General features: G+C 39.5%; 2 protein-coding genes across 7 annotated transcripts in view; one reads left to right on the forward strand and one right to left on the reverse strand.

Annotated features, from left to right (window-relative positions):
- WASF1 (WASP family member 1) overlaps window positions 1-1193 on the reverse strand; it is an 87960-nt gene extending 86767 nt beyond the window's left edge. Inside the window, exon 1 of one of the 5 annotated variants that reach the window (XM_053590992.1) lies at window positions 1087-1193. The gene's annotated coding sequence lies outside the window, so the exon portion shown is untranslated. Of the gene's footprint in view, window positions 1-156; window positions 590-624; window positions 716-1086 lie in introns of those variants that run through there. The other 4 variants (XM_053590993.1, XM_053590990.1, XM_053590991.1 and 1 more) reach the window with 4 other exon arrangements.
- The window catches only part of CDC40 (cell division cycle 40), a 47751-nt gene continuing 32431 nt past the window's right edge, over window positions 771-16090 (forward strand). The window contains exons 1-3 of one of the 2 annotated variants that reach the window (XM_053590989.1): window positions 771-909; window positions 1110-1359; window positions 14950-15036. In XM_053590989.1, the coding sequence (XP_053446964.1) occupies window positions 1171-1359; window positions 14950-15036 (276 nt within the window). In that variant the 5' untranslated portion in view covers window positions 771-909; window positions 1110-1170. Of the gene's footprint in view, window positions 910-1101; window positions 1360-14949; window positions 15037-16090 lie in introns of those variants that run through there. The other variant, XM_053590988.1, reaches the window with a different exon arrangement.

Raw genomic sequence — 16090 nt, forward strand, 5'->3', positions numbered from 1 at the left:
TGGGGGCCGTCGCGGGGGAGGCGCGCCCATCCATCCCGGTAACCTTTTGCCGGCTAGAGCCACACACACCTCTCTCGGCTGCTGCTGGTGAGGAAGTGTTCCTTCCTCGGTACCCCCATCCCCGAAAAAATTAGTCCCCGAGAGACTCGCGCTCACCGTGAAATATTAGGGGGCTCTCGCCTTACCCCTTCTTCATGCTTCGGCGGCGGTCGCCGGTCCCCCTCAGCTCCCGGGACTCCACCTAGAGCCCCCAGTAGCGTCAGGCTCTGGGGCGGGACCTGCTCTGGGCACCGGCTGAGGCGACAGGCTACGGGGAACGCCGCCCGGGATGCTCACCGGACTCCGAACTCACCGTGTGCTCGACGCGCGAGGGAACAACACCGCGAACCGCTGCCGCCCCCCCACTCGCCCCCTCCCCGCGCGCGACGCTCCACAACCGGGCGCAGGGACCCGGGCCAGAAGCAGGGGGGACCGCGGGACTCACTCCACTTAATTTCTTATCCTCCCCGCCAGGGGCTAATCTTGGCCAGTCATATGTCTTAGAACTTTAGACCCCCACTTTACTTTTCAGCCCCCCGTGCTCAGGTGCAACCGTGGTGAGAAATCCAGCCTCCGCCCACTCACCCATCAGTGGGAGTAAAGACTTCTCTTCCCCCCGTTTCCTGAGGCTCTGTGGTATTACCCAATCCTCAGTTTGGGGGAGGGGGACGGAGAGAACGGTGCTTGGCTAGGGAATGAGGGAAGATGATAGCCAATTGAATGAACCCTCCATTCGGGGGCGGGGTCAAGCAGGGGCCTGGCCTCCCGCCCCGCCCCCTCGCGCCAAACTACACTTCCCATTGTGCCCTCTCGCACTTCCTGCCGCGCTGCACGCTGGGAGTGTGGTATCTGGTATCTGGAGGCCTAAAGGTACTTCGGAAATCGTATTATTTAACCAACCAGGTCCTGAAAGTTACAAGCTTTTAAACGCTCCCTCTTTCTTATATAAAAGTTTCCAAATTCTACTTTCGATTTCTTTATTCTAATAATAATTCGTTTGTTGTTTTAAAATGTTATAAATGATTTCTTAGCAAAGGAGGTTAATACCTTGTTTCACGGCAATCTGTCAGGACCCAGGAATCCCTTCCTCTTCCGCCCTGGCCTGGTCTCCGCAGAGGATCTGTTGCCATCATGTCGGCTGCGATTGCAGCTCTGGCGGCGTCCTATGGTTCGGGTTCAGGGTCTGAGTCGGACTCGGACAGCGAGGGCAGTCGCTGTCCTCTGCCAGCCGCAGACTCCCTTATGCACTTGACTAAATCGCCTTCAACCAAGTCCTCTCTGGCAGTGGCGGTGGACTCGGCTCCGGAGGTGGCAGTTAAGGTAAGTGCTTTGGCAACTAATTCGGTGCTGGAATTGTTGGCTTGAGCTTCACAACCGCTGGTCGCTTGTTCGGTCCCAGGTTACCTCTTTTTCATTGTGAAGAGATAAATTGCTAACGCTTAGATTTCGTCTCCTTCCTACATGCATCGTCCTGTAGCAATCGAAAGTTAGGGATAGCCTTCCACTGCCTCCGCCCATCAGAAAACAAGAGAGAAGAGGGAGAGAAAGTTAAGTTTATGGGTTGGGACGTGGCCTGGATAGAGCAGGTGTAAACTTGAAACAAATAATACTAGATGAGGATTTACCAAGCCAAATTACGTGCCTTCACTTCAAGTGAGCCAGAGTTTGCTTTTGTTTTTGAAGTAAGAACTAGGTTCTAATCTCTACATCACCACTTATGTGAAATTGGGCAAATTATTTAAACTCTTCTGCTTCCTCTACTATACTGTGGAGATAATTTTTAAGGCACTTATTTACACGACAGGATTAGGGTGAATATTAATGAAGTTATACAAATAAAACTTCTAGCATAGAGGCTGGTAACTAGTGAGAGTGCAATAAATGTTTCCTGATTGTGTATGTCGGTATAGTGAGGGAAAGCCCTTGGATTTAAGAATCAGCATGCATGATTTCAATGGAGAATGGTGACAAAGGGAGAAATTGGGACATATAGTTCATTTAAATATTTATTGAGCACATGTTATTTATCAGGAACTGTTCTAAGGGCTGATGATACAGAGGTCAGCAAGCCAGAAATCTTTGCCATTATGATGCATACATTCTAAAGGAAGAGGCAGCCAATTAAAAGTAACAAGATAAAGTAGTCACAGATTGGATTGAGTAATGTGCAGAAAAAGATAGTGTCCTATAGGGAATAAGGCAGAAATATGATTTCAAAGGTTGATCAGGGACGTCCTCTCTGAAAAAGTGGCTGTTGGCAAGAAACTAGTCCTGTGCAAGTTAAGGCAAGAGTTTCTGGGTAAAAATGATAGATGGGTAATCCTGAGAAGGCAAAGAAATTAGTGTGTTTGAAGAACTGAGGAAAGGCTGGTTGGTGTGTTTAGAGTTGGTGAGAGCATACACCTGTTGGTAGTGTAGGCCCGTTAGAGCCCGATGTGTAGATGATGAGAAGCTCAGTGTGAAGTGGGGAGGCAGTGTGCAGAAATACCAGTGTACAGAAGATGTTCCCAATTCTAGTTTTATGACCTAAGAAGTGTTGTACAGTTTTTTAGTGAACTGTTTATGAATTTTACTTATGGACATCTGGCTTGAAAGAATGCTTAGAATCCTTCTAACTTTACAACTTTCTAACTTATGCTCCTCTAGCAATCTCTGTAGTTTTAATTCCTTTCACAGCTCAACTTTTTGATCTCTCTTCACTTGTCTCATTTTCTCCTCAACTTAATGCAGTCCCACCCTAGCCTCTTGTGAAACTGCCCAGACCATGAGCAATGGCCCAGACCTTCTAGTTGTCAGATTCTGCCATCTGACTTGAGCATCTGCATCACGTGCCACTGTTAATTCCTTTTTCTTGAAACTTTTTCTCCTTTCGGTTTCTATGGGGCTATCCTCAGCCTTCTGGTCCCCTGTTCTTCTGCCCTCGCTTTCATTATTGGCACTTCCCAGAACTCTGCTCATAGTCCTCTTTGCATTCCATATATTCTTCATACCTTCAACTTCAAGGTTGACAACTTCAATAAGCTGTCCTTATTATTTCCAGTTCTAAACTCCCTAGTAGCTTAAAACCTAATAAATACCTCTCCTGGGATGGCTCTCAGAAATCTCTAGTTAATTGTGCTAAAAATTAAGTTTCTCTCATATCTACTTCTGTTTTTCCTATTTTGATTTATAACCCCACAAACCACCCATGACTAAGGGGTCATCCTTTTCTCTTCCTTCTTCCTCAGTCCCTGAAGCCAGTCGTTCAAGTGATTCTAACATTTCTGCTTCACGAACTTCCCTCTGATCAGTTCCTCCTTCTCTATTTTCTCTGGTACAGCCTTCATATTTTCCTTATTTCTTTCAGGAGTTATTCTGGACTTCTCTTTGTCTTTTAGCCAGTACTTTTGGGTAGTAGATTTTGTCCATTTTAACTCAATGATATTTATCAAATCTCCCTCCTTTCTGTTGCCAATGTCTAGTTCAGATTCTCATTTCTCTTAAAACAGCTATAGCCTTCCAACTGGTCTTTCTTTCTTCTTTCTTGTCCTCAGTTCCATTATTCATTTCTTTCCTCAAGAGTGTACCTAGAATGATCTTTCTAAATGGTACTTTCATCTTACCACTTCCCTGCCCAAGGACACCGTGTTGCCTACTGGATAATTTCTAAGTTCCTTATGTAGCATGCAAAGCCTGCCCTTCTCCCTTGCTGAACTCTTGACAAAGCCCCAAATGCCTGATTTTCTTTTTTCCTCTCAAGATTTTGGTGATGCTAGTACCTCTGCCTGGAAATCTCTTACCTGGGGGTGCCTCCTTCCCCCACCCCAAACTCTGTTGTCCTTCAGTCTCAGTGTGCATGTTTCCTTCTGTGTCTGCCTCAGCCCCTTTATCGTATTTTAACTATAGCACTTGCCACATTGCCAGATCTTGAGACCCAGAAATTGTTCTGTCTATTCATTCATGTTTCCAACATCTAGTATGTAAGAGTAAGGGGAATAATAAAAGAATGGAACGAAAGAAAAGAAAATCTTTTAAAAGCATATACATTAAGAATCAGAGTTTTAGAACTGAGTAGGCAGTAAGGTTATGTGGTAGAGGGGGGTAGAGCTCACTTAGTTCTTCTATCAGTTATAAGTAAGAAAATATAGGAGGAAGTGTTACATAAGGCTGCCATTCCCAACCCCAGGCTGTAGACCACCTGGCCTCATAGCAGGTGAGCAGCAGGCAAGCAAGGGAAGCTTTCCTGCAGATCCCACCATCACCACGATCGGTAGAAAAATTGTCTTTCCATGAAACTTATCCCTGGCCCTACCTCTCACCTCACCACCTAAGCTCCCCCTCCTGTCAGATTCCCTGTAACCCTACCATGGTCTGTGGAAAAATCATCTATGAAACCAGTCCTTGGTGCCAGAAAGGTTGGGAACCACTGACATGAGGTACCAGAGGTCCATTAGCAGCAGAACTACAAATAGCCCACCAAGGGGTCTGGGTTCTATGATGAGAGAACAAAGGGCATTGTTGGTTTGTAAATCAGTACTTGCTTATATGAAGAACAGAGAAAGTTTATACATAGTCAAGGTAATGATTGCAGATGATTGGAAAATGACCAAGGGAGGAGATGTGAAGCATGCAAATGTTTATCTATATTTAACTGATTGTACTGTGATTAATAGCATATGTTTTAGTAGAGAATAAATTTATGCAGTATTGTTAATCCATTTTTTTCCTGAGCATTAATCCGGTTGTGTGTCTTTTCATATATGTTATTGGTAATTTGATTTTTTTTCATAGCAAATGTTGGTTGTCTTTTTTCTTTTGCTTTGTAGGAGATCTTTATATATTCTGGATATTTGTCAATTGAGGATAGTGCAGAATGTTTTCTAGTTTGTGGCTTGTCTTCTGACTTTTTTGCCCTTTTATGAGCAGAATTATTTAGTCTAGGCTTATCAAATTATTCCTTTATGGAATGTGGTTCCTGTTTCTTGTTTGAAAAATACTTAAGCCAAATTCATGAAAATATTCTTCTGTATTATTTTTTGAAAGCACTATATCTGTGGTTTTCATACTTGTCATTAATCCACATGAAATTAATTTTGATTTATGAATATTCTTAATACGCTTAATAGCTGGTAGGGCAGTTGTCCCTTCTCTCTCTCTCTTTTTTTTTTTTTTTTTGGTTGTTCAAGAATGTCGTAGTTACTCATGGCTCCTATAATTCTAAATACGTGGTTTAGAATTAATTTATAAAGTTTTGCAGACATCTGGGTGGGATTTTGTTCAGGATTGAATTGAGTCACAGATCAATTTGGAAACAATGTTATATCTGTTCCTTTGTTTAGGCTCTCTTTATGTTTTTTGTTTTTTCTAAAGTTTGTAATTTTCTCCATAAAGATCTTATATATATTAACCAGTTTGATGAAAGTATTTCAAATTGTATATAAAACCAGCACATTGTACCCCATGATTGCATTAATGTACACAGCTATGATTTAATAAAAAAAAAAAAAGATCTGGTATAGTTTTGTTAAAGGTATCTTTAGGTACATTTTATTTTTATGCTATTATATTAATAAATAGCATTGTTTTTTCCATTTAACTTTCTAACTAATCTTACTACCTTACATAGTCATATCAACCCCAAATATGACAGTCTTCTTTCTTTCTGTCTTTATTTCTTTTAATTTTTTTCTCTTGCCTTGCTGTGCTTGCTAAGACCTCCAGAAGGATCTATCAGGCAAATTCTAACCAAAAGAAAGCTGGTTGGATTAAGATCAGTAAAATAGACTTTAAAGCAGAAAGCATTTTAACTAGAGACAAAAAAGAGGTACATAACAATGTAAGCTCAAAATACTTAAGCAAAAATGAACTACAAGGAGAAATTTAGGTATATACAATCACTGGGAGGTTTTAATAGACCTCTCTCAGTAAGAGAGAGAATAAGCAAAAAATATCAACCATAATACAGAAAATACAACAAAATACAAAAAAATTAGTAAATTGTATCTATAGGTCTTATGGAATGTGGCACTCAACAATGCAGCATGTTGTTTTCAAGCACTAATGCAAGATTTTTCAAAAATTGGTTGTATACTAGACCAGAGATTGACGAACTTCAGTAAAGGGCCAGATAGTAAATATTTTAGGCTATGTTAGTCACATATAATTTCTGTCACTTCCTCCCTCCCTCTCTCCCTCTTTCTTTCCTTCCCTCCCAATTACCTCCCTCCCTCCCTCCCTTCCTTCCTCCCTTCCCCTTCATTTCCTTTTTAAACAGCCCTTCTTCTTGGTACAAAAAACTATGGGCTAGATTTGGTCCACAGTTTGCCAGCCCCTGTTCTAGGCCATAAAGTAAATTCCAACAAATTTTAAATCGTACTGCCATATTCTCTCACCTCAATGCATCTCAGTTAGAAATCATCCACAAAGAAATAGGCATAAAATTCCCATATTTAAAAACCATGAAATTACCCTTTAAAGTTAACCCATACATCAGAATATAGGACATATAGCCACAGCAATTAAAACAAAAAAAGTATTGTCTTAAATACATATAATAGAAAAGAAGAAAGGCAGAAAGTATGCTAGCTTTCCATTTTGGGTTTTTTTTTTTTTGCAGTTTTTGGCTAGGGCTGGGTTTGAACCTGCCACTTCCGGCATATGGGGCCGGTGCCCTACTCCTTTGAGCCACAGGTGCCGCCTTGGATTTTTTTTTTAATCATTCCATTTTTTTCCCCTGCTTTTATCTATAAATACGCACTCGGTTTCTGGTGTTTATCCCTAGAAATTACACCATGGGTGATCTATACCTTCACCTTCTACTGAAAAATGCAGGAAACTTAAAATAATAATTTTATTTGCATGCCTCCCACTCCTACTTTAGCTATTGTCTGGTGCATATATGAACACACATACATACACTCATACACCCTGCACAAGAGGTCATGAATGATGATGGTTCTTGCATCCCATACGCAAGAGATCATTTTCTTTCTGACCATGATACATACTTAAGAGTGTCCTTTAGGGAGGGTTGACTGATGGCAAATGCTTTCAGTTTAGTTTGTCTTTTAAATGTATTTATTTAACCCTCTTTCTTGAAGGGTATTGTCACTGGATTTAGTTTGCTTACCTGACAATTTTCTTTCAGCACATTTAAGTTATTCTACTATTTTCTGATTTTCATTGTTAATGATAAATCAGCTATTGGTGTAGCTGTTTTTCTTTCAAAGTGATTTTTTTCTTTTTGACAGCTTTTTAAACTCTCTACCCTTCTTCCCCCCCCCAACCCACCCCCGCTTTTGTGGTTTGGTTTCATCCTTTAGTTTATTATGGGATATACATGTGTGGGTTTCTTATTATCTGCTCAGAATTTGTTAGGTTTTTTTTTAACTGTGGATTGACTAGTTTGGAGTGCTGGTCTTTCGATATTTCTGGGTTGTTGTCTGTTTTTATCTCTTCACATATTATTTTAGTCCTCTCCTCTCTTATTGTGGATGTCCAATTAAGCATATTTGTATTCTATGTTGTATGACAATGGGTATTTTTTTGTCAAAATTTTATTTTAATGCAACATTATCAGATTTTACACTTTAGAAATCATGTGATGGGCCCTATTGCATAGGAAGAGTTGCTTATTAAAAAAATAAAAGCAGACCTGGTTTTCTTTCATTTTTATCATGACTGTGTTACTTTCCCCCAGTACCTTCCCAGCTTTAGTGTAGCCAACTTGAGTAAAATGAAAATTTTGCTTCTAGTTTTTTTTTTTTTATTGTTGGGGATTCATTGAGGGTACAATAAGCCAGGTTACACTGATTGCAATTGTTAGGTAAAGTCCCTCTTGCAATCATTTTTGCTTCTAGTTTTAAGGCATATGTTTTAGTTTATATTTATGAGCTTCAAGTGGATCACCTTCTCTACAGCTGTTAATGGCCAAACCCAAGGATGTCTTTATCTGAATATCTGTTCCTTTATTTTACCCACCTAAATTCCCACATTAGGAAGTTTAGTCATTTCTGCCTTCTGGAGAAAAAAACATGCCTTAAATTGACAAGGACTTTATAATGATTAGTATTTGTGATCTGCTTTATAGATTATCTAGTCTTTTCATGTCTATCTTCTTACCTGGACAAAGGAAGAAATATGAAAATACTAAAAAATGAATGCTATTAATTTTGTTCTCAAATCATTTTGAATCCACAAAAAATAAACTCTTTAAACCTATTTGACTCATAGGGTAACCGTAACTTACTGCACTTTACTTTTTGTGGATAATTGAAACCAAATAGAATTCCTCTATAATTCTGTGGTGATTCTAATTGCATGCCTAATTGGTACTGAACTCATGGGTATTAAAACAAGATTATAGTATTATCCAAATTTTTCTAATTAAATATAAAATTAACAACCCTTCATTTTCCTAAGGGTTGTTCAATTCTATAATCTTAGCAGGAGCCCAAGACTGGGACCTGTTTATATTTGTATTGGTTGCCATTGTTGCTTATACATGTATAAAGAGTGGGCTTTTTAAAATTATACATTGCATTTAAGCGTTGATGTCTCATGACACTCTGTTCAAAGTAATTTAAATTTAGAGTACTTTAAATACACTTAATTGGAAAGATCTGGTAACCCATATTGTAAAGTGTTTCTAGCATCTGAACTCTGTAAAATCTATACAGGCCAAGCACAGTGGCTCACACCTGTAATCCCAAGCACTTTGGGAGGCCAAAGCAGAGGATCACTTGCAGACAGGGATGGCCCAGCCTGGGCAATGTAACGAGACCTTGTCTCTATAAGAAGTCTAAAAATTAGTCAGAAATGGTGGCACATACCTATAGATCTAGCTACTCTATGCTGAAGCAGAAGGATTGCTTTAGTCCAGGAGTTCAAGGCTACACTGAGCTGTGATGATGCCACTCCACTTTAACACAGGGGAGACCCTTGTCTCAAAGGAGAAATATTCACTGCAGGGTGGTTATAAATATAGAGAAGCCTCTTGTTATTTTAAGCAGTTTGTCACCAGAGCTTTGAAAAGAGAGAGAAAAATTTAGTTTTTATGTATTTAAAAAATTGTGTGTCACCTTTTAATTTTATAGTACTGGATTTCCTACTGGACCCTAGGCAAGACACTAACCAGTGGAATTCTGGTGGACATTGTAGGGTTATATACTTGTCATCTTTTAGATGGCCCACGAGTCTTAATGTGAAGAACATCCCTGTTTGCTACCCACCTCCAGAATCTGAAAACTCAGATTTTTCTTCTTCTTGTTCCCTTTCAGCTAAGGGTCAGGACTGTAACTTAGACTTAGCCAAACAGATGCACCCGCCTAAGCTTTCCTATCTGAAACTAAGGATTCCTATCTGAAACTAAGGATTTTAGTTAGCAGTGGTAGCCAACATCTTCTAGTTTCTCAGGCCAGTAGTTTCAATAACAGCTTCCAGGGGTAGCCAAAGCATCGTAGTAATGGTGTTCAGTATTGGTAAACTGTTGTCTTCATTGGATTGGTCCTGTGATATGATTGGGTTTGAATTGTGATTCCATCTATATTATTTCTGCTGGTTCTCCACCCTGCCTGGCATCTAAGAGAAACTCATAAAGATTAAATACTGTTTAAGCAGCCTGACTGATATGCCTAGTTACTCTGCCAACAGTTTTTTTATTTGTTACTAATTGGGGCTCTTTAATGTTGTTCATTGTAGTTACTTTAAACTTTTCCTCTTTTAATTTATTATTCTGTTAGTACACTAGGCTAAGTGACTTAATTGTGCTCATATTTAACAGAAATATTGCAGAGGATTACATGAAATATTGTGTCTATCTGGTGCTAGTACATTAGTGTTCTTAAATTTTTTTTTTCTTACCCTTTCCTAGTGAACCTTACAATTCATTTATCAATTATATGGGTCATGGTCTGTCTGTCCCACTAGCATATAAACTCTGCCAGGACAGGCATCTTTGTTTCTATTGACCTAGAACAGTGCCTACCACAAAGTGGGCACACCTCAGTATTTCTGTTGACTGAATAAGTGAATCTGAAATTGCTGTATTTGCTTTATAAAGGTGCCTATCTCCTGACTACACTAAGAAAATAAAAAGATAAATTATGACTCTCAAACCTCCCAACATCTCCAAACATCTATCATCTGGCACCTGTGGCTTTGTCCTCTCTATTGCATCTCAAAGAGAGCTGTCCTCTTTTTAGAGGCTAATCTTCCAGCTGTGTCCTGTATTCTATCCCCTCTTACCTCTTCTAGGATAACCAGACCTTTGAGTATCCTCTTATTTTTGTCATGTATTTCTCTAGCCTATGATTGACTATGTCTTTGACTTAGTCTTTTTAAGGAGGAAGAAAAAATTTTACCCAGAAAATCCTTCAATGTGATACCCTATCTCTTCTGTTTTTTACCAGCAAATGTCTTCAGAGTAAAAAATTATTACTGTCTTGTTATTCTAAGTCTTCATTTATATCTCTACCTCTTGTAATTGCCTTTCCATACTGTTCCTCACTGCCAAAGTCACTCGGGCAAAGGCTTGTGGTGTAATTGCCAAGCTTTGGTCAGCCTTCTCCTACTTAATTTCCCCATGGATTGGCTTTTCTTTTTTCAAGTTATAGTAGTTTAACAAATATTTATTGAACATGTGCTGAAAGCCCTGCATTATACTAGGGAGTGAGGATGTAAGTAAAAGTCTTGTGCAACAAATAATACATCAGAAGTACTCACAAGAGCACAACATTCCTTGGGACTGTGAACAAAGAAAGCAGTTTTCCTGAAGCAGGAGGAGGGACATTCTCAGGGAAAATAAGATGACATATTATCACGTAATAAAGGGAATGCCTAAAATTCAAAGCGGTAACATTGTGTACAGCATCAAAGTTCTTGCTTTTTTAAAAAAGTCAAATGTTAGTCTAAGATAGCAAAAGTGCAGGCGTATTAAACCAGACAAGGAGGTATTATAATAGACCAGGCAATATATAATGAAGCCCCAAACTAGGACAGTGGGTAGATGGGGTATAGAGAAGGGAGGGTGGAAATGGGGTTGCTGGAGAAATACTCAGAGGTAGAATCAACAAGATTTGTTAGTGAAAGTGCCTGTTTTGGGGCGGCACCTGTGGCTCAAGGAGTAGGGCGCCAGTCCCATATGCCGGAGGTGGTGGGTTCAAACCCAGCCCCGGCCAAAAAAAAAAAAAGAAAGTGCCTGTTTTGTTGGTGAAGATGGAATCCTGGGGAAATGATATGTTCTTTGGGGCGTAGCATAGTATTTGATGCTGTGGAGCATCCATATAATGAAATTCAGTGGGCAGTTGGATATGAGGAGCCAGAGGCCAGGAGTATAGTCAAGGTGTGATGTTGCGATGTTGCTAAGAATTGTGTAAGAGGATGTATCCAACAGAATAAAGATGGTGATATGAAAAGGGGTAGTTCTAGGGGATGATTGTATGTTTGTGTGTACAGAATCTACCTATGTAGCTTACATTTTAGTGGAGAGAGATGATAAACATATTTATCAGGTGATGATAAATATAATGGCAAAAAAGGGAGATAAAGGGACGGTAGAAAAAATGACCCTCTAGAGATTTAAAAGGCAAGAGAACATTCACGTGGGTATTCGGGGAAAGAAGATTCTAAAAAGAAAGAACTGTAGGTCATAAATATGAAATGTCTGGTTTCAAATCAGAATTTTAATTTATTATCTCTCTAACAAGAAATAGTACAATTAATCAAAGAATGCACCTAAACTATGGACACAGTGTTGCCATCTTAACAGTAGCTCATTTATGCCAGTAGCAAAGGTGGCTGGAGAGCAAGTACTGGTGAAATCGCCAAAGGCGTTTGCCACAGCTGGTTGAGAATTGAATATTTTTCCTGGTAAGAAGAAGTCCAAAGCCTGGAAGAAAAGGTAGTCAGTTGGTGCAGGGTCTGGTGAATTGCATAGGTGGCAGAGAGTTTTCCAAGTGCAGCTTCTGTAGTTTGAGCAGCATTTGCGTGACAGCAGTGTCTTGCAAAGAGGATTGGTGTATCTCTATTCACCAATCTGCTTAATCACAAGCATTCTTACCAGGTCATCACTTGGTTGCAGTAGACATCTGCTGTTATGGATTGACCCAATTTCATGAACTGTAGTGGATAATTCCAGGGCTGGACCACCAAACAGACACCATTAGCTTTTTTTTTTTTTTTTTTTTTTGAGACAGAGCCTCAAGCTGTTGCCCTGGGTAGAGTGCTGTGACATCACAGCTCATAGCAACCTCCAACTCCTGAGCTCAAGCGATTCTCCATCTCCCAAGTAGCTGGGACTAGGCGCCTGCCACAACACTCGGCTGTTTTTTGGTTGCAGCCGTCATTGTTGTTTGGCAGCCTGGGCTGGATTTGGACCCACCAGCTTAGGTGTATGTGGCTGGCACCTTAGCCGTTTGAACCACAGGCGCTGAGCCACTATTAGCTTTTTTTAATGAATATTTGGCTTTGGACTATGTCTCAGCTTTCATCTTTATTCAGCTATTGTGCCTAACGCTTGCTATTGTCAAAAGGAATCCATTATTTGTCACACATAACAATACAGTGTAAAAATTATTCAGCTTTATGTTGTGATACCAAAGAAAGACACACTTCCTGGTGATTTCTCTTCTCTCATTTAATTCATGCAGAACCCATCCATCCAGCTTCTTTACCTTGCCAATTTGTTTCATATGGTCCAACATTGTTGGAATTGTGATACCAAATTTTGCTGCTGATTCACACATAGGTTGAGATAAATTTGCCTCCACGACAGCTTTTATAGCTCATCATTATCTACCTTGGTGTCAGGTCTCCCCCATGGCTTATTTTCAACGTCAAAATCACCAGAACAGAACTTCACTATGCGTTCATTAGACACATCTTTCCCAAATACTTCATTGATATTTCTAGCTGTATACACTGCTTGGTTCCACAGCAGAATTCATATTCTAAAATAACATGAATTTTTTACTTATACAAAATTGCTCTAAAAATTTTGAAAGATAATCACAAGCCAAAGTGTGCATTTGAAAGAATGAGGATGTACCTTCACAATAAAACAAGAAGTGTCAAAAGTGAAATTCATAGATGATATATGACTTCTTTAAAATTTTTAAAATATAAATCGAATGCCCTCACTGAAGGAAAGATACTTATAATTAAGTAACATGTTTTTAGTATGTAAATACTCAGGAAAGTATAGAAAGACAAAATTGCCCTGTAAAACCACCCTAGGGAACCATGCCTACTTTCTGAGAACAACTGGTAGCAGGCCTTGCAGGCCTTTGTTAAGCTTTTAACTCTGGGAGGGGAAGCGATTAGAGGGTTTACAGCAAAAGAGTAGCACAATCTAATGTTTTGGAAAAATCATACCATCTGCTGTGTGGAATGAGGCTGTGTGTGGGCAAGGGCAGAAACTAGGGAGACCACGTAAGAAGCTATTCCAAGGGAAAGCTTAGTGGCTTACACCTGTAATTCTAGTGCTTTGGGAGGCCAAAGCTGGATTGTTTGAGGCCAGGAGTTGGAGACCAGCCTGGGCAACATAACAAGTCATTATCTACCCAAAAAAGAAAACCTACTATAATAATCCAGATGCAAGATGATAAATTGGACCAGAGTGACACTGTGAGAACTGGTTGAATTATGGATGTTTATAGAAAGTACAAGATTTGATGATGCATTGGATATAAAGACTAAAAGAAAGAAAAGACAGGACAAATCCAGAGATTTTCACCTGAGCAACTGTAAGGATGAAATTGTGATTAACTTAGATAGAGAAGCATGAAAAGATTCACTATGGGAGACAAAACCAGGGGTTCCCTTTTGGATATATTAAGTTTGAGATATCTGTTAGATGTCCTGGGAGAAAAGGTGTAAAGTTAAAGGTTGGATATATAAGTCTTGAACTTGGAGGTGTCAGGTCCAGCCTCTTGGTGGAATGTTGCCCTGGTTTTTTTTGCTCCTTGCTTGGAAGAATCACAAGCAGGGCCGAAGTAATGGAGTGATTGCAGACAAGAAGCAATTCCACACAAACTGCTTGTATTGCAAGAAAGAAGAAAGCTATACAAAGCGAAAATATGTTCCAGAGAGAGGAACAGGTCAGTCTCCAGGAGTGGAGAAAGGCATTTAGGATTCTCAGGTGGTTTCCTTATACCGGTCTGGTAGCAAAAGGTATATGGGAGGTGTAGGAGGTTACCGGATGATTGACAGATGTTCTGCGTTTTCCTCTGTTTTTTTCCTGTATTGGTCCCCAGCTTCTGCACCCCAAAAACTGCCCTCCTCATCTGTATCTGCCACCTGCAGATTTGGTCCCTGCCTACCAGAGGGACCAGGCTAGAGGTGCCAATTTGGAAATTGTCATATTTGTAAATGATAGTGTTATGCAAAAGACAGACTATGTGATTCTTCAGAGATGAGCTGTTTATGTTTGTTAAACTGGGGAATGAATTTAAGAAGGTTAAAACATTGACATAGATTATAAGACTTTAGATTTAGAAGATTCAGGCTTTGCCACTTCCTTTTGTTGCCTCTGCAGTGTCGTATGGTTACATATCTAATAAATCTATTCAGTTTACTGAATATAAAAGGAGTACCTCTTCTGAATTGGGCACTAGAGGATCACATCTTTTGAATTAATAAAAAACAAGTTGAAATCTCTTAAATTTGTGAATTGAGTAGTGTTAACTTATTAAAAAATTTTTAATTCATTATTTTGAAAAGAAAAAAATTTGTTATGTATTTTAACCTCTAGAAAACTAATTATGTTTCATATATCATTTTTGTTTATATTTGATCATTAGAATTATTAATAATATGGTACTGATGTAAGTATCACAAAGTCAGTGTTAAAAATGGCTGGTGTGACTTTAATGTGGCTTCTAAAATAAAATCATCACTTCTCAGATCTTTAATATTCGTTTCATTTTCTTTTAGGAAGATTTGGAGACTGGAGTTCACCTTGACCCTGCTGTAAAAGAAGTTCAGTATAATCCTACCTATGAGACCATGTTTGCTCCTGAGGTAAGAAAACATTATTATTTTGTCTGCCTTTTATTGAAGCATTTAAATTATACATAGGTAGATAAACAATTGGTGAATTTTAAAAAGTTTTCTCAGTAGCCGGGCATTGTGGCGGGCGCCTGTAGTCCCAGCTACTCGGGAGGCTGAGGCAAGAGAATCGCTTAAGCCCAGGAGTTGGAGGTTGCTGTGAGCTGTGTGATGCCACGGCACTCTACCCAGGGCCATAAAGTGAGACTCTGTCTCTACAAAAAAAAAAAAAAAGTTTTCTCAGAAAAGCATACTATTTAAGCTTTTAGAAAATACATCCTTCTGTTCTCCAAAAGTTTAAATAGGCACCTGTGGCTCAGTGAGCAGGGTGTCGGCCCCATATACCGAGGGTGGTGGGTTCAAACCCAGCCCTGGCCAAACTGCAACAACAAAAAAAAAAAAAAAATAGCTGGGCGTTGTAGTGGGCGCCTGTAGTCCCAGCTACTCAGGAGGCTGAGGCAGGAGAATCGCCTAAGCCCAGGAGTTGGAGGTTGCTGTGAGCTGTGTGACGCCACGGCACTCTACCGAGGGCAATAAAGTGAAACTCTGTTTCTGCAAAAAAAAAAAGAAAGAAAATACTTTAAAAAATTCACTAGCTGCTCATCTACCTAAATCAAATGTTTAATAACATGGAACTGTGTCTTTTGAAAGTAACATCAGTGCATGGTTTATTGTGAAACATCTGGTTACAGATGCCTCTGAAATGTACTAATACACTGAGAGAAAGTAGTTGCAATGTTTGATGCCTGCTTCGAGTACAATATTGATTTTTTTTTTCCTCCTAGTGGTAAATGGTGGTAAAAACATTTTTTAAATGAAGGGGAAAAACTCGGGAAAGATGAATATTGGTCTTTAAGAAAGTCTTCAAGTTTTGTCTATATAGGAAAGATTGTAGCAGAGATTAAATTTCTAGATATTTTGCCTTTTAAAATGGGAGAGAATGCTTGATTGACAAAAATAGAGATCCTAGAAAATTGTAATTGTAAAACAAAAAAATAAGGCTTCAGTAGCAGAAACGCTTTCAAGA

Source organism: Nycticebus coucang, chromosome 5 (genome assembly GCF_027406575.1).
Source record: "Nycticebus coucang isolate mNycCou1 chromosome 5, mNycCou1.pri, whole genome shotgun sequence".
Classification (NCBI taxonomy): domain Eukaryota; kingdom Metazoa; phylum Chordata; class Mammalia; order Primates; family Lorisidae; genus Nycticebus; species Nycticebus coucang.